The 22,987-nt window shown below is 46.4% G+C and overlaps 1 protein-coding gene and 1 long non-coding RNA gene across 2 annotated transcripts in view; one reads left to right on the forward strand and one right to left on the reverse strand.

The window, feature by feature from the left end:
* LOC139060386 (uncharacterized) overlaps positions 1-22,987 on the forward strand; it is a 116,073-nt gene that overhangs the window by 57,137 nt on the left and 35,949 nt on the right. The window contains exon 3 of the long non-coding RNA XR_011514773.1: positions 22,114-22,179. This is a non-coding gene — a long non-coding RNA (uncharacterized lncRNA). The remainder of the gene's footprint in view (positions 1-22,113; positions 22,180-22,987) is intronic.
* LOC139054747 (uncharacterized) lies at positions 1,247-3,732 on the reverse strand. The gene is made up of 2 exons (XM_070532306.1): positions 3,545-3,732; positions 1,247-2,297 (listed from the first exon to the last, which is right to left on the reverse strand). The coding sequence occupies exons 1-2, from the start codon at positions 3,587-3,589 to the stop codon at positions 1,749-1,751; spliced, it is 594 nt and encodes a 197-aa protein (XP_070388407.1). The 5' UTR covers positions 3,590-3,732; the 3' UTR covers positions 1,247-1,748.

Genomic DNA, 22,987 nt, shown 5'->3' on the forward strand with positions numbered 1-22,987 from the left:
GTTATAGCAGTGCATTCGGAGTGCCTACACACCCGCTTGATTGCCCTTGGCACATACATGGCGGGTGATTTCCCGAGAATGGACACATTCCTATATTTCACACGTACTGACGAAGGTGTCTGCTCAAGAACAAATTCAGTCGCACACATCCAGTAACTTAAGCCGTCTACTAGGCGAGACAGTATCAAGCAGCAAGTTGTCTATTCGGGACCGGCTTGGAAGCGTTACAGAAATTAACAAAGAATAACCGGCAGCAATCAGGAACTTCTCCTCCGAGAATGTAAGTTTTTTACCATGAACGATTACTGCTCCACGAAATTAACAGAGCATTTTGTGAAATTAATGGATCACATTTATTTTACTCGGCTCTCAACCTTTATAGAGATTGCTCAAACATAGTAAATTCACCGAGCTTGTTTGGTGCTTTGAGTGTGCCTTCTGTAGCCCTCCGCGAGTTGTCTGCTCTAACAACTGCTTTTCAAAATTTTCGTCCGCTAGATTCCCTAGTTATTACTTGCGGACGCCAGCATCGACAATAAGTACTCCCTCATGTGCACGCTGAGACAAAGACCAATGTTGTAACGTACGAATATTTTATGCAAATTATCATTGTTACTGAGTTTTCCAAAACTGGCGGCCAAGGCCTCTGTGAAGCAGAGCATTACATTATTCTGTTGATAGAAAAGAGGGATGATACCCATAGGGCTTAAGAAGAGTTAAAAAAGCTTCCCTAGGTAATTTCCCGTTGTCATCGTCTTCAGTGCTCATCGCTACCGAGCATATAAAAAGGCCTGAGCAAATGGTCTGCGAACGTCTGGTGCAGGTTCATGATGGGAAACAAATACTGATAGCCTGGGTCTGCCAGACTGAACACGAATGCCCTAGAGTCTTCAGCGTGCCATCGACCATGGGCCTAATTTAATTACCGGAAAATTCTATGCTCTTAAGCCTGCGTTGTATATAAGTTGACCTCGTAATAACTGGTTAGATGTAATTGGTTACTGTAAAAAGTAATTGAAGTTGAGTGAGCGTCGCTCAGTAAAAATTTCAACTGAATGCAAGTTATTAATAACGTGTAATGCGTTACATCCAAGCCTCATTCGGGCATATACCTAATGCAAAGGTAGTCTGCTTCCAAAGAAAGCAGGCAGCACTTACCGAATGGCCCAAGCTACTAGACAACTTTAGTCACTGTCTTTGTCCCATTGTCTGTGTGACATCATTCAAACATCCAAAGTGGCCAGCGTAGCTAACTAAAGCTCTTTAATATACACTGAAATGCATAACATCCTCGCGCTGAGCTGAAACAACAGCCAAATGCGCCTGCCCACTCATCCATTCGCTCAACGCTATAGATCGGTTTTCTAGGTCCCACTCGGCCACTTCAAAGTTGATCTTCTCGAATGTATTCAGCGTCGCGCGCCGACTGGCGACGAGGACCAACAACGCTGCGAGAACGTGCAGCTTCCTGCACGTGACGATCGCACAGCCACGGAAGACGAGCTTCTCGATGACTGCGGTACAGGGCATCAGGCCGGCCAGCACGTATCGGGAGTGAACCATCGGGAACAGCTCGACGACGTGGATCTGGCGCTGCCCCGTAGCACGGCACATTATCGCATGTACGCCTGAGTCGTGGGCACGTCGATGCAGTTCCCAAGGAATGCGAGCGTGTGCCTGGCTTCGCACCTGTCCAACAGCTCCTACAGCATGCTGACGCCCACGCTCGAGGAGCGCACGCTCATGACCTACAGCGTGTCCAGCGTGGTCACTGTGGAGCGGAGCGCGTCCATCGGGTCCCTGGTCTGGTAGTCCAGCAGGCCGTAGCAGAGCCTGGCGTGCCTCAGGTGTTTGTTAAGCTCCAGGCCTTCCCGTAGCGGGAACTGCTTTGGTGACATCCGTGACTCAAGCATCTCCAGGAACTCGATGGAGCGATGCTTCATCAGCGGCGAGTGAACCAGAATGAAGGACCGCCTGCGCCGCGTGTTGAAGGCCAAAGGCACCACGCGTCCGCGCAGGCGAGCCAGCCCCAGCCGCCCTTCGCGTAGCTTGATGAAGATGTGCCACAGGAAGTTGTTGCATGTGGATAGCTCCGCAAGGTGGAGGCACCCATCGGCTGCGCTGGCTCTGCATGACTTGCCGAGGTCCACCCGCTGATGGTCCGCACGCAAGATGCTCCGCACGCAGCGATGGTTGGACAAGAGCTGGTTGACCGACCGGCGCACGATGGGACAGCTGCCGACCAGGCACGCAGCAGACTCTCGTGGGCGGCCACTCCGGGGTCCTTTCTTGCAGACCTACGGTCAAACACCTGTCGTGCTTGTACTCCATTCTGATGTTTACATGGCACATCGCTAAGCCGTGGTTTCTGTTTCTTTGAAGTGCAGTTATTGTCAAGTAAGTTTACAAAACTACCTGAATATTCGTCTCATATTTACAGAAAGTTAACGTGCGTGAAGTTTGTAGAAGAATGCCTTTCCTATACTGAAACTGACGCAGCCGTCGGGGTGTTCGGGACGTCAGGATGTGCACCTTCTTTACTTAGATACCGTATTTTACTGTAGTGAGGAAATGGGATAGGAACTACTACCACTGGCGTTCGCAAAATGAGCGAGAAGCACGTCGATGCGAGTGAATTTGCGCAATGTGCCCCAGAATGTGAAAGCGTTGTCTTTTCGTTCTCGAGGGCAGCATTCAAGTGCGAAATAACGCCGCGTAGCCTCCGCTTCACTGCCATAGAATGTGAAAGCCAGCGTAGGGATATCAGCCACCATTTAGCTTCACGCACACGGAAAGTGTCTTTGCCCAAAGCAAAGATTTAGGTGCCTCTTTCTATGTTACTGAACACTGTCAAGTGCGAATGAATACCGGCAAGCTGCCCGCTTATGTTCTAGATGTGAATATGCCTGATGTGTTGGGGAAGTGCCATAATGCAGGTTAAGCCTTTCAATAAACTAATAGATAGCGCTGTTGTGTATATGCATGTACGCTAGGTGCATGTGAAGTGGAAAACACACCCAGAAAAATCACTAGGCGCGTTATGGTTTAGTGTTTACCCATGTCCTGCTACGACATATGTTCTTCGCGTCAGCCGTCCCTGTATTGTCAGGTACTAACATCATAAATTCAAATGCGAACAAATCGAAAGGTATAACGCTACGTTATGGCGTTGCCTGCTTAAATTGCATGTTCAACAAGGACCTAATTCACGCCCAGCAATGTGAATTTTGGTCGACAGCAAGCTTAAAAGCCGGCTATGCGGAACAATATCACATAATATTTAGTTGCGTAGAATTACATAGACACAGTCTTCAGACGGTGTTTGCTTGTTCGCGCTTGCATTTATTCCTAAATGTCTCCCACGTGTCGGACAGAAGCAATGCTGCTAGTATTATAGTGCGGGTATACCTCGAGGGAGAATAGAATCCGCGACCTCGTGCTGAGAAGGAGAGGGCGATATAGCCACTAAGCCACCACGGCGTGTGAGAGAGCTCTTCGTTAACCGCACTGAGTGACGAAGCAGTGGGCTAAGCAAGGGTCTTACCCTTTCGTTGGAGCCTCGCCGTCGCGGCAAGTCCTTCGGCCTCATCCACCGCGCAGCTTGGCTGCCTCTTAGTGTTGAAGCAGTGCTGGACGAAATCCCTGGAGCCGAGCTGGATCGTGCGTCGGGTGGCTGTCATGAGCCCCTGCGCGATTCTCTGGGCGCACCTTGCCCGTGGCACGCTGTCTCGGGATTCCTTCGCGAGACGCGAGGTTGACTGCGCGGCGGAACCGAAGACGATGAAGAACCGAATGGCCGCGAAATCGAGGTGCACGATGGAAAACGCGCGATTTTAAAAATGTCATTTGCGAGGACGGTAAGTGGGCAAGTTGTTATCGTGCATAATTAGCAACACAGCAATAAACGGGGACGAAGAATGGCGCAAGATACGAAACCCAAGAGCGGCGTCTCTTTTTCCATCCCTATTTTTTGTTCTCTTCTTAATCCTACGTGATGCGAATCTTGCTTTTTTGGGGGGGCAAGGGGGGGGGGGCGAGCAGGAAACAGCGGGGGACGCCAAGGGAAGGAAGCCTGTGTGGTTAACAAGGTTGGCCAATCGTTTATGATGGTGACCATATAAATGTCAAACTTTCAAACAAACGCGAAATGATATTCCTAACGTTAAGATAACACCTTCTATCTGTATAAACACACAATTTCGCCAGGTTACAAATACAACTAGCAGTGCTAGTATTTCGCTAAATAAAATAGCATTCCGAACTATTTACTCATACGTTCTTGAACAGAAATGTATCACATAATGTATATGTTGTAGCACTTATTGGGCCAATATGGCGCACCAACTATGGAATGCAGTCAATAAATACCCAAATTATTGCACTATGTAATAAACATCCTGAAATCTTATAATATCCATAAGAAACCCCTAATATACTGCAATTCAAGAAAAAAATTACCCACGTGTTAAAAAATTAACTACCTTCATGTACATAGAACCGAAACTACAAGGGGTAGTCTCATACCAGATATATTTTTAATTAAGTACAAATCCTTATGGCCACGTTAGTGAATATTTCGTTGTATTTTGCTAATTCCTTGATTTTATGAAAGTTTCTCATATGTTAGACACATGTATTGTGTATGTCTGATGATTTGTGCACTTGACTATTTACTTTGTTGATGATGATGTACCTAATCTTCTCGGTACATAGAGTATTGTTTGTTTTTGCGTTCTGCTTTACTGTGCCTGTCCGAAGTGCAGCACGAAGAGTAGGCCCAGTCAGGATACAGATTGTCTCCGTTTGCCTCTCTTCATGGGCATTTCTTGAAATGTCCTAATGAAAACGAAATCTAAAAAAAATCTTACGTTAAAATAACACCTTGTATCTGTATAAACGCACAATTTGGCCCTTTGAGGGCAGCCTTCGTACATGTGCGCTAGTGTAAACGAGCACTAAATGTTGACGCAGGCAACATGTGGTCCAGTTTTAGAAAGTACAATATAACGCGTGGTTCTCACTTTGCGGGAACTCAGCCGATGCTGTCAGTGTGTGTTCACCTAAATCCCCTATTGCACCAGTGCCAAATATTTGTTTCTTTTTTGGCCATCAAAATGTGAATGCAAAATATGTGTTAGATGTTGTTTTAATTTCTGTTGTATTAGTGATACTTCCAAATGAAAAAAGAAACAGCACAAGAACTACGACACGTGCCCGAAGAGACACTTATGAAATTGAAAGGAGGTTTTTTATACAATAAATTGAGGCCTATAGTCGCTCAATTGCATGACGGATTTCCCACGATTACGAATTTACCATGTGAAAGGACGCATCAATCGACGGTGTCCGGATACACATCGCACATTCCGTCGCCGATTCCATCCAGTGATGACCACCGTGAGATGTCAACAGCGGGTGACGTGGTGTCTGCCCTTGGCGACCAGTGGCTTTCACAACGTATTAACTTGAACGCAGCTTTCCTGTGCATGTTAACTTGTGCGTAGAGCGTACAGCTTGACTGAAAGCAAGAGGAAACTTCGCAGTACGCCAATTGCTTGGCCTCCGGGATCATGGGGCGCAGTGCTGTGGCGACAGCGGAAAGCCGCGATGTTGAAGGACATGCTCAAGTGCTGCGTCCTCAGATATGTTTTGCAGTGTTATAAAGTTGGACAGCACCTAATAAAATGTTAATGCTGGCGCGTCGTTTTCTCACCTGCATCAGGATGCCGCTTGGGTAATTATGATACTGCCAGAATTCTGTAAGCAATAACCGCGCAGAGAAAGGTAGCAGACACATGAGCAATTGCTGTCTCTCAAACGCTCTCTTTACAACAGAAACTTGCTCCTCTGTTTTCTGTACGCTATATTTCGCAATATAGCGGATTCTGATGCTCGGCTCCTATTGGCCAATAGTTGACATCCATAAATAAGGGTGTTCGGATCAGTTCTCTTCTTCGTACTGTTATGGTTACACTTATTGATGGAGTTTAGAAGCAGGCTAATACTAATTACGTATTTTCGGGAAGAAGCCTACTGTCTTATGCTCACGCTTGGCCGCGGCCGTCCGCATAGGAACGTTGGCCACTCTGCTTATCAGTGTCGTAGCCGTCGGGTCTTGCTGAATTCGCCACTCAACTAGCCTCGAACCAGGGAAAACTTAAGAGGAAGTGCTAAACTTAAACTTTAGTGGTAAACTTCGTCCTTCTATTTTTTTTTTCAAACTTTCGGCATAGCTCGGGCGCTCCTATCTTAATAGATGTAAAAGGAGCATTTGTTTTTCTCGTCATCCACTGCACCAAATTTGACGATGTTTGTTGTACTTAAAAGAAAAGTTTAAAATATAGTGGCTGGTGGTTTCAAATTTTTTATTTAGGCCATCAAATTTTTCTTGAAAATTGGCAAATCGCAAATTTTCAGAAAACGAAACTATCAAGTATACCAGTCTGCAATTCAGCAATGATAAATGATATCAAATTATGTGAATTACATTTAATAGTACATCTAAGGTGGACAAAATTGATATGTTAAACATGAATCTCAAAAAATCTAGTAATGTGGAAATAGAGCTTTTGCAGAACCCTTGCACACGGCGTAACAAATTCACGCAAGATATAAAATGATGTACCAAATCTGTCCGCTTTCAATGATCTAGTAGATGCCGTTCACGAAACCGCGATATCTGTTCTTCATGCAGAGTTATTAATTGGTAAACTTCGTGCTTCAATTTTTTTCAAACTTTCGAATATTCTGAAAATTATTTTAACAAAATTCGTTCTCTAAATCAAAACTTCTCTGCCAACAGTCATTTTAATTTAACTTCCTCTCGCAAATGCAGAAAACTTCATCAAAATCGGTCCAAGGGTTATCAAAGAAAGACGTTTCTGCGTTTTACATTTATTTGAATGACATTAATCTGCAGAAAACTGAAGTAATGTTTAACAGTCTCGGAAGAGAACATCAGTTTACGATAGGTAGCGAGGCACTGGAAGTGGTAAGGGAATACATCTACTTAAGGCAGATAGTGACCGCGGATCCAGATTATGAGACTGAAATAATCAGGAGAATAAGAATGGGCTGCGGTGCGTTTGGCTAGCATTCTCAGATAATGAACAGCAGGTTGCCATTATCCCTCAAGAGAAAAGTGTATAACAGCTGTGTCTTACCAGTACTCACGTATGGGTCACAAACCTGGAGGTTTATGAAAAGGGTTCTACTTAAATTGAGGACGACGCAACGAGCTGTCGAAAGAAAAATGATGGGTGTAACGTTAAGGGATAAGAAAAGAGCAAATTAGGTGAGGGAACAAACTCGAGTTAATGACATCTTAGTTGAAATCAAGAAAAAGAAATGGGCATGGGCAGGACATGTAATGAGGAGGAAAAATAACCGATGGTCATTTAAGCGTTACGGACTGGTTCCCAAGGGAAGGGAAGCGTAGCAGGGGGTGGCACAAAGTTAGGTGGGCGGATGAGACTAAGAAGTTTGCAGGGACAACATTGCCACAATTAGTACATGACCAGGGTAGTTGGAGAAGTATGGGAGAGGCCTTTGCCCTGCAGTGGGCGTAACCATGATGATGATGATGATGACGTATTTGATAGGCCTCGTAGGAGTTTGCCAGCGCGCGCTCACCCGCGCGTGGTTAATCGCATTGGCAGACTTCGCTTCGTAATGACCAAGCAATTGAAAGTGCTTCAAAATGCGCAAATTGGATGTGGCCACTATACCCTTCGGTCAAGTTGGTGCAGGACAAAGCCGGTCCGCAACACGTAGTACAGCCAGGGTTAAGTATTTGAGCGCGAGCACGGACTCCATCCCTGTCGTGCACAAACCAAACGCTGCTCTTGCATGTAATGCGGTCTGCTACTTTGCGTAGATACCGCGACCGCTGCAGAGTGCCACGACCAGTCCACTGGTTGAGCACACTGCGGCTCGATGAGACGGTCATTTCAGGAATCGCCCGACATTTGTGCGCAGGCGTGACTAAAAGCGGGTGCGATGGAGAAAATATGGGGGCTTTTGTTCCTGTAGTATATGACTTTGCCTATGTACTACGCAGCAGAGGTTTCTTTGCTGGTTTTGTATGCGTTTGGGCCTAGGCGCACCGGCTTTGCGGATTGAGAACGCGCGCTGTACAAGCCCATGCGCGAGTTTGTTTACACTCCCACGCTGCGTGCTGGCGCGGTGAACCACGTGAAGCAGCCGGCACTGGCACCCCATTTGGTGATTGCTGTCGCTAATGGCACGTCGGACGTACGCGAATCGCAGAAGCTAAAGCTTCGTCGGGCAGACTTTCTCGCTGCGTGCACCGTTCTACCTCCAAAATAACATCACTGATTTTCCCGGGGGAGCATAGGGTCCGTAGTAGAGAGAGGGCCTGCTCTCCTGAAGCAGTATCTTCGCTCGTGCCAAGCTGAAAATGTGTCGGACGTACCTGCTTTGCTTTCGTTTCATCAGCTCCGCGGCTCCCGACTACGGGTTTGTCCACATGCTTTTGCAGAAGGACGTTTATTTTGCCCAAAGGGGACCATTAAAAATGCTTTTCATAGGTCATGGAGAAGAGCATATGAAAAGCTAGGCACGAGGTAAGATACTCCTCGAGGAGAGCAGGCCCGGTCTCTGGTACGGCCCCTACTGCTCTCTCGGGAAAATCAGTGTTGTTATTTTGCAGGTAAGGCGCTGTGAGGCACGAGCGAGATATAGTCCCCCGTGACTGGCTCAGCACGAGCGCCCCAGGCGCCAGAAAGTGTGTCCGACGTAACTTCAGACACAACGAATTAACACCCAATGGGGTGTGAATGCCCGCTGCTTCACCTCGTTCACCGCGCGGGCAGCCAGCGTGAGAGCGTAAACAAACTCGCGCGTGGTCAAGGCCAGCGTGAGCAATCGCGCTGATAGACCTCCACGCCTTCACACCGCGCCAGCAACATCCAAGGAGACGCACGCGGAAAACTCGTGGACAACGGGCGCCATCGACCCAGAGACACACTACCTTACTCCGCGATTCCGGCACGCCTAGGGAAAAACGCAAACAAAACAAACAGAGATATTTCTGCTCCGTAGTACCTAGGCAAACTCAGATATTCCCAAAGAAAAATCACCCAGATTTTTGTGCCTGCGCACAAACGTAGGGCTATTGCTGTAGTGACCGTCTGGTCTCGCTGAGGACAAATCCGTTTGACACGTTTGGCGCGTCGTTGGCGCAAAAATCGGAAACAGTGACGTCAACGCGAACATTCAAAATCACATTTCAACTTCGCCCAACGGTGACGTTGGGTAGGCGGAGCGTTGTGCGCATGCCCGGCTACTCCAAAGCCTTCGCAGTGCAAGGCATTGAAAACGGAGCGGAAGCACCGCGAAGATAGGCTAAGTAGAGGTGTACTAATTGCTGTTAGAGACAGTGTACCATCATCACTGATAAATCACGACGACAACATCGAACTAACATAGGTAAGCCTGCACAGTACGATAGGCAAAATAGTGTTTCGAATCTGTTACCATCCACCAGATAGTAACCCCTCATTTTGCGATTTCTTGCGCCTTTCTTTAGAACAAATACAAAAAATATGGCCGCTGCAGCTATCTTCCTTTTTGGAGACTGTTATCATCCCAGCATCAATTGGCCACTACTTCCAGCACCCAACAAAACACCCTATAGTGAACCCAAACAGTTTCTTGATTTAACTCTAGATTTTAACCTCCACCAAGCAATAACATGCCCAACTAGGGACGATAACACCCTGAATCTCTTGTTAACATCTAGCCCGGAAAACATAAAAAAAGTTACTTCGCTCCCTGGCTTTAGCGACCACAGCGTACTTCATATCGGCATTTCATTGCCATTGAAAAAGAAAGCCCCCACGAAAAATTTAATCACTGATTACGAGAAAGCTAACTTCGATGCATTTAACCGCGAACTTGCACGCTTCTACGAAGATTTCCGACAGTCCTACTCTGCTCGCTCGGTCAACGCCAATTGGGAAATATATAAAAACACTATGCTAAACTTAAAAAAAACATATATATCCCTACTATTGTTATATATACCGAAAAAAATAACCAGTGGTTTACGCAACACCTAAAACATCTACTTAATAAGAAAAAACGCCATTATCGGAAAGCAAAGTTAACTAATAACCGCAGAGCTTGGGATAGGTACGAACTAAGTGCCAAATACATTAAGGAATTGAAAGCTTTCAAAAACAAATGTTTTCCTACTGACCTCTTGTCAATCCTTCAGTTTAACACTCGTAAATTCTTTCAGATTATCTCCCCGCCTAAGTGCCAAACTCAGCTCCAGCAATCAGATGACGAGAACGTACTAATTGAAACTGCAAAATGTGCTACAGCCTTTAACAACTTCTTCACATCAGTATCTTCCCCTGCTATAAACTTCAGTCCTAACAAATTACCATACCACTCGCCGACCACAATGACCGATATCCATATTAACGCTGATGGAATAGCTGGGCTAATACAGGCTCTAAAATTATCCTCTTCGGCTGGTTACGATCAAATCAGCAGCAAATTACATAAAAACACCAGCTCCCTGTCAAGCGCATTACTTAGCTTACTTTTGCAACAATCAATCAATACTTGTGAAGTTCCCCACGATTCGAAAAAGGCTGAAGTCATTCCCGTCCATAAATCTGGTGATCAAACAAAAGCATGTAACTATCGTCCAATTTCTCTAACCAGTATCCCCTCTAAACTGCTGGAACATATCATAGCAACCAATCTAAAGCACTGCCTTGAATCAATTAACGTCTTCTGCTAACACCAGCACGATTTTAGAAAACTGTTATCCTGCGAAACTCAGCTCTCTGAATTCACCGATGAAATCTTGCAACACATCGACGATCACCTACAAATTGATGCCATCTTCTTAGACTTTTCAAAGGCCATCGACCGCGCCCCCCACAATCACCTACTTGCCAAATTATCTACTCTTGGAATCCCCGCATCACTGCTTACTTGGATCTAACATTTCATAAAAGGACGCGTACAATACACATCCGCTAACTCTCATGACTCACACCTTTCTGATGTTACATCCGGTGTCCCCCAGGGAGCAGGCTTATCCCCCCTGTTATTATTAATTTATATCAATGACCTGCCATCTAACACAAAAACCAGACTTCGACTTTTTGCTGATGACTGCGTCATCTACAACGCCATCCATAACCCTGGTGATTCCATCGACATACAAAATGACGTATACACTATCGTTTCATAGTGTGAAAAATGGTTCATGCCTCTTAACCTTAATAAGTGCCAATGTATGTCCTTTTCCCGTGAGCGCAGCATCACAAATTATGTGTACCATATAAGCTCAACTAAAATACCACGAACAGATTGCTATAAGTATCTAGGCGTTCACTTGACATCGTCATTATCATGGGTTACTCACATTGAAACAATATGCGCAAACGCCTCGCGCACAGTTGGTTTGTTGCGTCGCAATCTGAAATCTGCATCGCCCGCTATTAAAAAACTTGTATATCAGACATACCTTCGGCCGAAACTGGAGTACGCATCATCTATCTGGCACCCCTCACAAGCATATCTCACCTACGAATTAGAAGCCATTCAGAATCGTGCTGCACGCTTTATCATGTCAAGCTACTCAAGGAAAACCAGTATAACTGAACGAAAACACACACTCGATCTTCCCAGTTTACAATCACGTCATATCATCGCGTCTCTGCATGCTTCACTCTTTCTATTATCACCCAATAGACAGACACCCTCGAATACAACCCCCCGCCTAGAATCTCTCCCCGCCTCAACCATAGCTGTCCAATCGCGCCCATTCAGTGCCGCCCTTCTTCGATGAAGGATTCGTTTTTTCCAGATGCAATAGCGCTGTGGAACACTCTTCCGGACTGTATTGTTTCTTCCGCCGACCACACGACTTTCCGTGAGAAACTAACAATCAACGTCACCTATAATGTTTTGTTAAAAGTGCATTTGCTACTTGACCCCTTTTAAGTAATTAATTGTTAGTGATTCATTCTCACGCACAGTATGTCTTTAGTCGTATTTAAGTAGTATGTATTTTGTTGTATTTAGTAGTTGCTTTTTTACAGTGATTTTGATGATACGGCGGCTTGCTCGGTTCCCTCCAGAGCGTTGTTTCCTTTTCTATTCTTCGTCTATTTTTTCTTCCTCTGTTCCCTCCTTCGCGTGATGAAGAGTCCCGCACACTTTGTTTTCCCCCGCCTTATGTAATGCCTCCGGGCCCTTGAGGCTTCAATATATGAAATGAAAAAGAATGAAAAGAGGGTTAGATTGCTAACAATTCCGCTTTTGCTGTACGCAATGAGGTAGTTTCTTGCGGCAAAGTATTTCTGAAAGAGGCTAACTTAGCTTGAAATGCATTTTTCCACTTCGATAAAGAGTGGCAAGGGGCCCCTCTAAATGGATACTAAAGACAAATATTAAGTCAACATGTACTTTTAAAATATCATTCTAGAAACGCCGCAGTCCTTCTTCAATTCGTGCCACTTAAAGACTCAGTTGAAGAGAACAACGATTCTCTAGGGGTCTGCATACCTCTAGCTCCATGGATCGGTGGATTCTATGAGCGAAGCTTTTTAAACAGGGCGGTGGTTTACGCAAGCAAGTTCTTGTTCTTATTTTCGGGATGTCCTAGCTACCTTTTTTATATTGTCACGTACCAGTTTGTCCCGCTGTGGACACAAGGACGTCGGGAACAGAAGAGGGGGTTGAAGTGTCTCGAAGATCATTAGATGGTGCTACTCTGGCTGGCCACTAAGCTACAACCTTGTAACTCTATATGTTGCAAATACATATATTTTCTCCCCGTAACATTTTGGTGGAGGTGCGGGGTAATCTCGCCACAAGCTGGCCCTGGATATTCGCAGTGCGCGTCACAACGGTTCCGCTGTAATGGCTACTGACGCTGCCTCCGCCGCTCAGACACCAGCGAAAGCAGTGCTAACCCAGCTAAGTCGCCCGGGAATCTTTATCGGCACTGGCAAGGTCGACGTCGAAGACTGGCTGACGTCGAATGAGCGCGTCGGTAAGCGCAACAAGTGGGATGCCACACTTTTGCTGGCCAACGTTATCTTTTACTTGGGAGGAACCGCGAAGGTATGCTTCGAGACGCATGAAGCCGACATTAGAAGCTGGGACTCCTGCAGGAAAAGCTACGCAATCTTTTCGGAAGACCTTTGGGACGTCAAAGGGAGGCCAAGCAAGAGCTGGCGTCTCGTGCCCAGACATCATGTGGGTCTCACACCGTACTCTTTGGACAAAGGAACGACAACACAGTAGTGCAAACAATCAGAAGGGCATTTATTGCACCTTTCATAGATCAATGCCTGCTAGCCGAGTTGCTATCCACGAAACATGCCGATGGGCGCGCGACAAATCTAGAAGTCCGACTCACCGCGACCGGAAGCGAGCGAATATGTTCGCCCCATGCTGGATCCCAATGCCTGGTCGTTCGCGTGTTCGGTCACGCCAACGGTGGTGCGTTCGAAGGCGGCCACGCGAGGCGGTCTCGCAGAAGCATGGGTCGGCGCGCACGCGGGAGACGTCCACGCCGTGAGCCGACCCGCCGGGAAAAAGGGTCGCTGCACGCGCGGCACGGCACGTCCGTGCTGCTTGCTGTCTCGAACCCAAGAGAGAGCGGCTTGTCTTTCCCGCACCCGAGTAACCCCGCAGCAGCGCAACACTACCGCCATCTCTCGGACTGCGCTTCAACCACATCGACCGCGCGGACGTCACGCAGGCCACGCGGCGAAGCGGTATTACAGGAGACGCGCTATGCGGGAAAAACATCAGGGGACGTGCGAGAGTCGCGCATCCCCACAACATCAACCGAATAGTACGTCACGTATATTCAAGACGTTCTGGCTCTCTGCCGTAAAGCGGACGCAGACATGCTGGAGGCCGATAAGGTTGGACACATCTTCAAATGCATCGTGGACGATGTGTTCAACCACATGCTTTGCAGGAACTGTTCAACGGTTGAGTCCATCATTAAGGAATGCCGGATTTTTGAGCAAGTGAATAGCAAACGCATCGTACAATGCTTCTGCCGACTTCCAAATATGGTTGCCACTTCCTCTTGCAACGACCCTTCGACGTCACATCCGCCTACAACGCCAAGCTTAACACAGGTCATCCGTCGCGGACTAGTATTGGCATGGAAACGTGCTGAAATGCTGGAAAACCTGAATTCAAATACAGTTAATAACCCTGAATACCTATGTGGGGTCCAAAATGCTCACTCGGACAGCCACTGTCCAGCTTCACACGAAAAAGCAGTAGTCAACGTGAAATTAACAGCCACCCTTAGCAGCCTGCACGCCAAAGCACATTGTGCTTTGCGAATAATGCCAATGAATAATGCCAATGAATAATGCCAATGTCAGAAGGCCCAAAATACTCTATTGGGCAGCCACCTATGAGCATTACGGGTCCTGTGATGAAATAACAGTTGTCGGAGCACGCTTGAAAGGCACCTTTAGCCTCTGCACTTCAAAGCGCAGTCATGTCGTAGCCATTGTAGGTGAAATAGCAGTAGTCAACGCGAAATTGACCGCCACTTTTAGCAGTTTGCATGCAAAAGCACATTCATGTGGTCGCATTCTTCATTTTGGTTATATGGCTCAGGCAAGTAATACGGATAAGCGAACAATCAAGCATTATTAGCTTAGTGAGGCCCAAAATACTCATTCGGGTAACTATTAATAGCAGTAGTCGAGGGCACGCTTGAAAGGCACCATTAGCAGTCTGCACGTCAAAGCGCAGTCAAGCCGTTGCCACTATTGGTGAAATGGCAGCAATCAACGCGGTAATGACAGCCACTGTTGGCAGCTTACTTGCAAACGCACATTCATAAGGTGGCATTGTTTATTTTGGCTACCTAGCCCAGGCAAGTAATATGGATAAGAGAACAATTATGAAACATCATTAGCTTAGTGAGGCCCAAAATACTCATTCGGGTAACTATTAATAGCAGTAGTCGAGGGCACGCTTGAGAGGCACCATTTGCAGTCTGCACATCAAATCGCAGTCATGCCACAGCCATTGTTGTATTTGTTTATCTGACCGGACAAGTAACACCAATGTAAGCACAACTATTCACCCTGAATAGCTCTGCTAGCATTGTTTGTACTAAAAATGCTGAGTGAAGTTGAATATGTTTTATTGCGGCAATTGCTTAATTCACAAGCCATTGGCATAGCGATCGACGGCCAGGTTCAGCCAATGACATTTGTGAAGTAATAAATGGTGAAAGTTGCAAAAGCTCTCAGTGCACTGTTTTGCTGGGCTGCGCTCACTGAAAAATGTTTTGCAACGACGAAAGCGTCAGACAGGAAATGACACCCCACTGCACAATGTTATTCGTGTTAAAAATTTTTACCATCATATGTGATGGGCAGCGAACCGTCTGTTTACTAAGACTGAATACATGAAAAATGCAACAGCATAACAAGATGTTGTTTCGCAATACACAGCCTTTCATGTGCACTTCTGGCGAGCTGCTACATGCACTGATGCATAAACATGAACAGAGGGAAGAGGCAAAGTTACTGTGCAACCCACATGACGAGTTTAAGAAAATGTATATCTAAACCTTTCTGTTTTCATACGTGATCGAAATTTGTTTTGAGCAAGTTTGTTAATCACGTTGCAGCAACAACACAAGAAGCAAGGACAAAGAACACAGTGAGCAGGCAGATTGAGAAGACGAGGTAGACCAGTGAGAAAGGTTTTAATCAGATGGAAGAGGCCAGCCCTGCAGTGCACAGGAGTTAGTGCTTTTCAATTGAATGAGGTTACTTAATGAAAATGTGTAAAGAGTTTGCTGAAAGAAAACTAGCAAAAACAAATGCTAATATAAAATTAAAGGACAGAAATAAGAGTAAGCGCAAACACGCACGGAAGCAGGCACACAAACGCGAAAACTAAGAAAAACTCAAATATAGAGAAATGTGGCAAATAAAAAAAAATTGACAAACGCAAAATAACATACACACATTTACAAACAGACGTGGGTAGAGGTACTTTAGGAGCGGGTTCACAAGCTGATGTGCCTACCTTCTCGTATGTTTTTTTAACCGTTCTTTTAACACTGTCTTGGGAATATTTAATTGCAACAAATCACAAGAATTGAAAAGCAGCGCGAAGCTATATTGTGGGAAACCATATCGAGCGCTGGCAACACAGCTTATGCGTGACTGTGCCACACCACGCATTCTACAGCTTGCGCGCGCGGTGAGTACTGGTGGAAAGCAATCAATCGACGGTGCTACACAACGCTCGAACACTGCCGTTAGACGCTCGGCCATCTCACTGCTGACAACGATCGTTCACGCTAAGTTGATGGCGACAAATCTTTGCGTTGGAGGCTTCTTTTGCAAATATTTTCTATTGAGACGCTCGTAGGTTTGTTTCATGCACGCACGCTTTTCTCATTTCTTTTGAGAGTGGTTTTGCTCCATCACTTCACCCCGTCCGACGAGAAACGCAGCGACACAGTTCACGAACACTCCCGCCGCTGACAGTAGTTACCAGACTTTGGCAAACTTTTCTCGTCGTAACTTCACTCGGGGGCGAAAAAAAAAATGACATCGCTAGCCTAATCCATATGCTCTGGCGTTGCCCCTCGTTACGAGGCACAGAACAAATCAATAAAGACAAGTGACTCTCCGCTATCAAGAGCCCCGATGCCGGGGCGCAACTATGGGCTGTCCAGAGGGCCCACGATGCGGCGGTCGGGCATGGCCTGACTGTCCCAACGTGGCCCGCAGCGCGCTGAGTCGCGTACCTCAGGACCTTCATTAAAGTTTTGCATCCATCCATCCATCCATCCATCCATGGAACAAACGGGCAGGATGTGTGTTTGCAGCGGTCGCCGTGGGATCTTGTTTTCAGGCAAAGCGTAACGCAGCGTCAGCGATGCTCGCTACAATGTTTATTCGCCGGATTACGGCTTAGAATAAACGCACGCGGCACAAATACCGCATCGTAAGCTCGCAGAAGTATTTCCGGCATGATAGACAATCACAAACAGTTTGGGAATTCACTGTGACGAGGCGTTGACGCGCACGGCTGACGCGACTTCGCCCAGTTCGAAGCCCGGGCGGCCATCTTCTCCGACGGCGGGGTCACCGGCCGTCCGGCGCATGACGTCGGTCCAGAGTGTGCACCCATTGGCGGATGCTCGTGTGCATCCGCCTCGGAGGAGCAAACGCCCCCTTTTTTCTAAAGTTGTATCCTACTACAGTTCACATGAGGGCTCTCTGTCCGCTGCTCGAAAAGTCCCTAGGCGAGTCGTATAGGGAATCTGAAGGCTGTCCAGCAGCAAATCACAATCGTCGACTCCGTTGCGATATCACGCCCATGCTGGCAACACTCCGCAGTAACTCCGCCTCCGAAGCCCGGTGGTTTGGAATATGTGTCAAGAAAGCCACCTGCGAATGCAACGTCACCATCGTGGTTTGGTAGCCTTGGAGGGGGCTTCCCTTTCATCCTTGGTTCAGGCTTGTAGATAATGGTGGGGTGATGGCCTTTTGTGGGACCCGTGCTGTGTTTAGCTCTGGATAGGCGCTGATGGATTGGTGGTGGTTTGCCTCGTGGTAAACGTCTAATTAACTGCGACTCCCAGGTCGCCGTCTTGCCCCCACCCCCCTTTTCATCCTTAGCCCAGGCTGCCAGGTAATGGTAGGGTGATTGCCTTTTTTGGGAGCCGTCCAGAGTCGATGTCCACGCTGCGTTATTCTCCTGATAGGTGTTCATGGATGGGCGGGTGTTTCCCTTGTGGCAAACGCACGATTACTGCCTTTGTGGTGTTAAGACGTCACAATATGTATATAGGCTCGAAACGCCTGACGTAGGCAGAATAGGCTAATCACATTAAATGATTTCCTGTCATCTCGCGTGCAGTTCACCTCTGTTAATGACTCATCTCATCATTCAGACATCACATCACAGCCATTATTATTTCTCATCTATATTAACAATCTTCCATCTTCGCTGTCATCCAGAATTAGACTATTCGCTGATGAGTGCGTTATATATCGTAAGGTGTCCTGCGACACTGACCAGCAATCATTACAATCAGACATTGATTGGTGCTCAGCCTGCCTATTGCCACTTGACCACACTAAAACAAGGATTATGTCATTTACTAACTGTGTTTGCCACGTATCATAGTCCTACAAATTAATATCTCCATTGACTTGACGTACACTCAGAACTACCTAGGACTTCATTCACAATCCGACTTATCATCGGAGTATCCCATTAACACAACCCACCTATATAAACTTGCTCACACGATATTACTCCCACCCAAAGTTGAATATGCAACTGCCATTTGGGATCCTATAAACACTTTGTTACTAACGACACCGAAGTCCTTGAAAAGAGTGCTGTTCGCTTCATATGCTCAGAATACTCACGTTTCGTCAGTGTAACTGCTTTAAAACATCGCACACGATTTTCAGATCTTTCGCATCGCCGCAAACTTCCTTGCATATCACTTTTCTATAAATTTAATCATCACACATCTCTCCATGACGACTTGAACCAGCGGCTATCTTTACATGCCGGGACAATCCTAACAAATCAAAACAGATAATATGCCGCTCAAGACCCCCCCCTTACGCAGAATCTTTCATACTGAGAAGAATAAATGACCGGAACCAGTTGCCATCACACATCGCTACCGAAACTAACATCAGCAAATTACAAGACCTCATTCATGATCTCGTCTAGGCAACCACGCGTGTTGATTGTTCCACTGATACGTGTTGCCACAGTGTGCTTTATTACATAACTAGTGTGGTTATCTTCAGGTTTACTTAAATTATTTTATTGCGATAGCAATTACGAGGACACTGCAGGCGCACTTCTGCCATCGGCGTCGCCGTCGCCTTCAGGTTCCGTACAAAGTCCAAGAGCGATAAAACCGTCGCCCCGCGCCGTATGCTGTACGTGCGAGTGAAAGCGTGCAAGGGTGAGCCGGTGAACGCGGCTCAATCTCGCGTGAGCGAGCGAGGACCAACTTTCTCCTGTCACGTGCGAGGCACGGGGCTGAGGAGAGGGAGGGAGGGGGGGGGGTGCATACTTCACTGGCGACTGCTGCTTACGGCGAGGCCGTGCGGGCGCCGTATCTTAAGAGCGATCTGCGACGTGGTCAAAAAGTGCGCACCCGCGCGATCCTCGTCTTCGAAGCGATCTGCGATGTTTGTGGAGCGCGCGTAGTTCCGGTAGCTTCGTACGCGCTGTGATTTCGATGTTTCGTTCGCGTTGCAGCATGAGATGTACGATGGTAAATTCGCTCTCTGCTGCTGCCGTGATTCCTCACTCCAGCCTTTCGACAGGGAGTTTCCGAGCTCATCGAGACAGATGTGTTCATGTTTACCTGTGCACACGTGACACCGTGCTTGTTAATTTAGTTAAAACACGTTGGCGGGCTAGTTGGCATGAATACGTATATCATAGAATGTGTAAGCGCGACTGAACGAGGATGTAAAAACACACACACAGAGACAGCGTTGTCTGGGTGTGTGTGTTTCTACATCCTCGTTCAGTCGCTCTTACATATTATGTCATTGTTAATTTAGATAGTAAGCAAATGCTTACAAGTTCATACGGCCGATAAAACTACTATACTTACTTCGTATAGCTATCTGCTAATTTGCTATCGCAATGGGTCTTTCGCCTTTCGGGTGAAACTGCCACATTCTTGGTACTTGTTCACTTTACTGTACTTTATATTTTTGTACTGTACCTTTTTCCTTACTTCCTTTAATATTTCTCGTTCTATACCTTTGATATTCAACTGGCTAATACATGTTTCTGTGTTTGTTTGTATATGGGTGTCCCAACTATCACGCACTATGATATGAAAATGTGCAAACGACACGTAGCTGAACAGCATCAATGTAATGTTGTTTGCCGTCGTTTGGAGATGCTGAGACAATTTTTTGCATTCCGCATAATTCCATAGTTAGTCTTGATTAGGTAATCAACTTCTCAAGCATTATAAATACATGAAAAGTGTAAATGAGAAAATTGTAGAGCAGCACGAGAAACTCCCGATACCGCTTTCTGTTGCTCAATACGTGATACATAAAAGTGTTTTTCCGAGCGTGAAAGAAGCCTGCGAATACGCGCAAAAGTGCCGCCCGACTGGCCGCTCGACGCAACCAGTGTAAATGCTTCGTATGTTGCTGCTGCTAAACGAGCTGCCCGAGCAGAGGCTAAATGCCGCCGCTGTTGTGCCTGGCGGTAGCTCGGGCCAAAGGATGCTTCACCGTCAGACGCACAGCTGAGGAGTGCTATTCACGCCTCCTTGTTTTCTCAAAGCCAGGGAGCTGGCGACAACATCAGCGTCACCTGGGACTAAGGGACAATCAGTTATGTTTCGTATCTTAAGCTGTTCGACCACCCAGAGCTGACGGGCGAGACAAGCGCCCACCGGGACTGGACTAGACCTGGCGCTGACTCTGACGCGCAAGGAAAGGAGCTCACTTCGAGACAACAACAGCCGCCGCCCTACGTGGAACTGGTAATGACCGCGAAGAACCTGACCTACTTGAACCTGACCCTCACAGGCGAACGGTCACGCAGAGCCCACTAATTGATAAAAGGGGCCAACGCCGAGGAATTCCGTGGGAACTGCGTCAACATGATGTTCCCAGTTTGCCACGTGGTTGCCTCGTATGCGGAGGCGATCGCCCGACATTGGAGGCGGAGTCCGGTGGAACGGTGCGACGTCATGGACGGGATTTTGCAAGCGGTTCGACGATTGTGATTGGTCGAGAAGAACAGGGAATTTCCTCGACGAGTAAAAGGGGGAAATAAACTGGATAAAGAAAGGGAGTTGGACTGTTGGGGTGGTGCTCGGACATGCAAATACTTTAGCATTTATTGCGCTCCGAGAGCCATAGAGAAGTTTTTGTGAACCACGATCATGTAACTTTATATATAAACACTTTTCTCATCTCTCGAATGTCGCTCGGGACCTTTCTTTCTCCCGGCACCATCCATGCAACCTTCGTGGCCGCTCGGACCCCTGACTTCTCCACACCGCCGAGAGCACCCTGTCATTCCGAATCAAATTCTTTGCCAAAATATATCGTGCAACCTAAACAGTAGCGCTCGAAATTCGTGTTTGGGAATATCATAATCGTCGGTGAAGTATTTCGCGTTCATTATTCACTGATTTCTCATCTCATTCAATATTGTATCTTTCATTTCGTCGACACTTGATCGACCCTTTGTTTCCTTTTTTTTAAACAAAAGGTCAGGTGGCCCCATCCCGGACATAGTGCAGCCCATGTGCTAATTACGCCCGTGCCGTGAATTCTACCTACGCTGCGACTAATCCGCACTTCTTGTGGACATAGCCTAAGCCGCCTTCCAGACAAAATTGTCTCGAGCGAGACCAGAAAAGTGCGCAGTACGGTGGCTTTGCCTCAACATGTCTATATCAGCGGCGGTGCACGCTTTACAAGCGTAAGGTGCAATGTGGTTAGTTTTCGGCTATATTAGCGCTAATTACGCCCGTACCGGTAATTTCACCTATTCTGCAACTGATTCTCGCGTCTTTCTTGTTCAGCCATACATTTTAATAGCTTTTGCAACTCGCCACGATGCTCTCGAGATATTAAATGGCTACATTTTTTTCTGCAAATGCTTACAAGATACCTAAGAAGCTAACAAAGACACCAATGACAACATAGGGGAAATTAATTGTACTAAACACATTACAATAGCCAATTTTGTACGCTTTACAGGATTTCTGTGCATGATTTCTGGCATCGTGCTACAGCTGGCTACACTTTGAACAACAGCTTCAGCAATCAAGCTTTTACAGTAAGAAAACCTAATGGGTACCTACTGATTGAATTAAAGAAATCATAAATTAATGGAAATAAAAATGGATGAACAACTTGCCGCAGTTCTTAATCCATTTTCATTTCCATTAACCTATCATTGGTGTAATTCAATCACTAAGTAAAATAATTTCCCGTATGTTGTCCCTTGTATCTTTGTTGGCTTCTTATGATACGATTAATAGAAATCGGGCCCCTCGGTTCTCTTTCTTCTCGTTCATTACAGAATACCTAGGTCACAGATGCGCCAAACCGGTGTGAAGTCAGCTAAAAAGGCATTGTCTTCAAAAAGGTATGCAACTCTTCTGCAGATCCAGTACAAATGTTCGAAACTATGTGATGCGGAGCGTGAGTGAAGCTGTATAATAAAGTATATACATCTAAATGGAATGTGTAAAATTCTTTTAACGTCGACTAAGCGATGTAACGAATTATCATGATATGGGTTTATTGGTGCAAGAGCCAGGTTTGGCCAAAGAGCGCCATGCCAGTGATGATGTGTTTTCAATGCAACAAAGAATTTGCGTAACACACACACACACGTATATATATATATATATATATATATATATATATATATATATATATATAGACAGGGTGTCACAGCTAACTTGAACCAAGATGTTAAAAATACCTAAGACCTCTAGAGAAATCGTACCGACTGCATAGTAGCCGTAGTCGTATGTACTTACGGCCAGTGTTTTTTTTTCATCACGAAGTATTACTTCATAATTTACTATTAGTTAGTGAACGTTTTTATTATTGCTTGAATCCCAAACATATTAATGACAAAGTTGAAGGGCACCTTAAGTAACCCCCGAATTAAGCATTTATTTCGTACTGAAGTGGTCCTGGTTGTTTTTTTCCAAGAAAAAACAAAAGCCCGCGAAATACGCGAAATAAGAAATAGACGCGCACTCGCACGCCACGACTCAAGCGCGTACAAGCAACCATTGAAAGATGTACGGCTGCACTCTCTTATCGCCGCATCGTACAAGGCTCCGCTACGCTTATCAATGCGTCAGCGGCGTCTTCTCTTGATGCCGCGACCATCACGTAGCGTGAGGCCCTGTATCGAGCTGACGCCGCTGGTAAAGCCG

The sequence above is a fragment of the Dermacentor albipictus genome, chromosome 1, assembly GCF_038994185.2.
Source record: "Dermacentor albipictus isolate Rhodes 1998 colony chromosome 1, USDA_Dalb.pri_finalv2, whole genome shotgun sequence".
NCBI classification, from domain to species: Eukaryota; Metazoa; Arthropoda; class Arachnida; order Ixodida; family Ixodidae; genus Dermacentor; species Dermacentor albipictus.

Excerpts from the sequence above, each read along its gene's own strand:
- LOC139054747 (XM_070532306.1), bottom strand. The coding sequence starts at position 3,589 with ATGAGGCCGAAGGACTTGCCGCGACGGCGAGGCTCCAACGAAAGG. Across the intron at positions 2,298-3,544 it reads GGCGAGGCTCCAACGAAAGG|GTCTGCAAGAAAGGACCCCG; the intron begins GTAAGACCCTTG and ends GTTTGACCGTAG.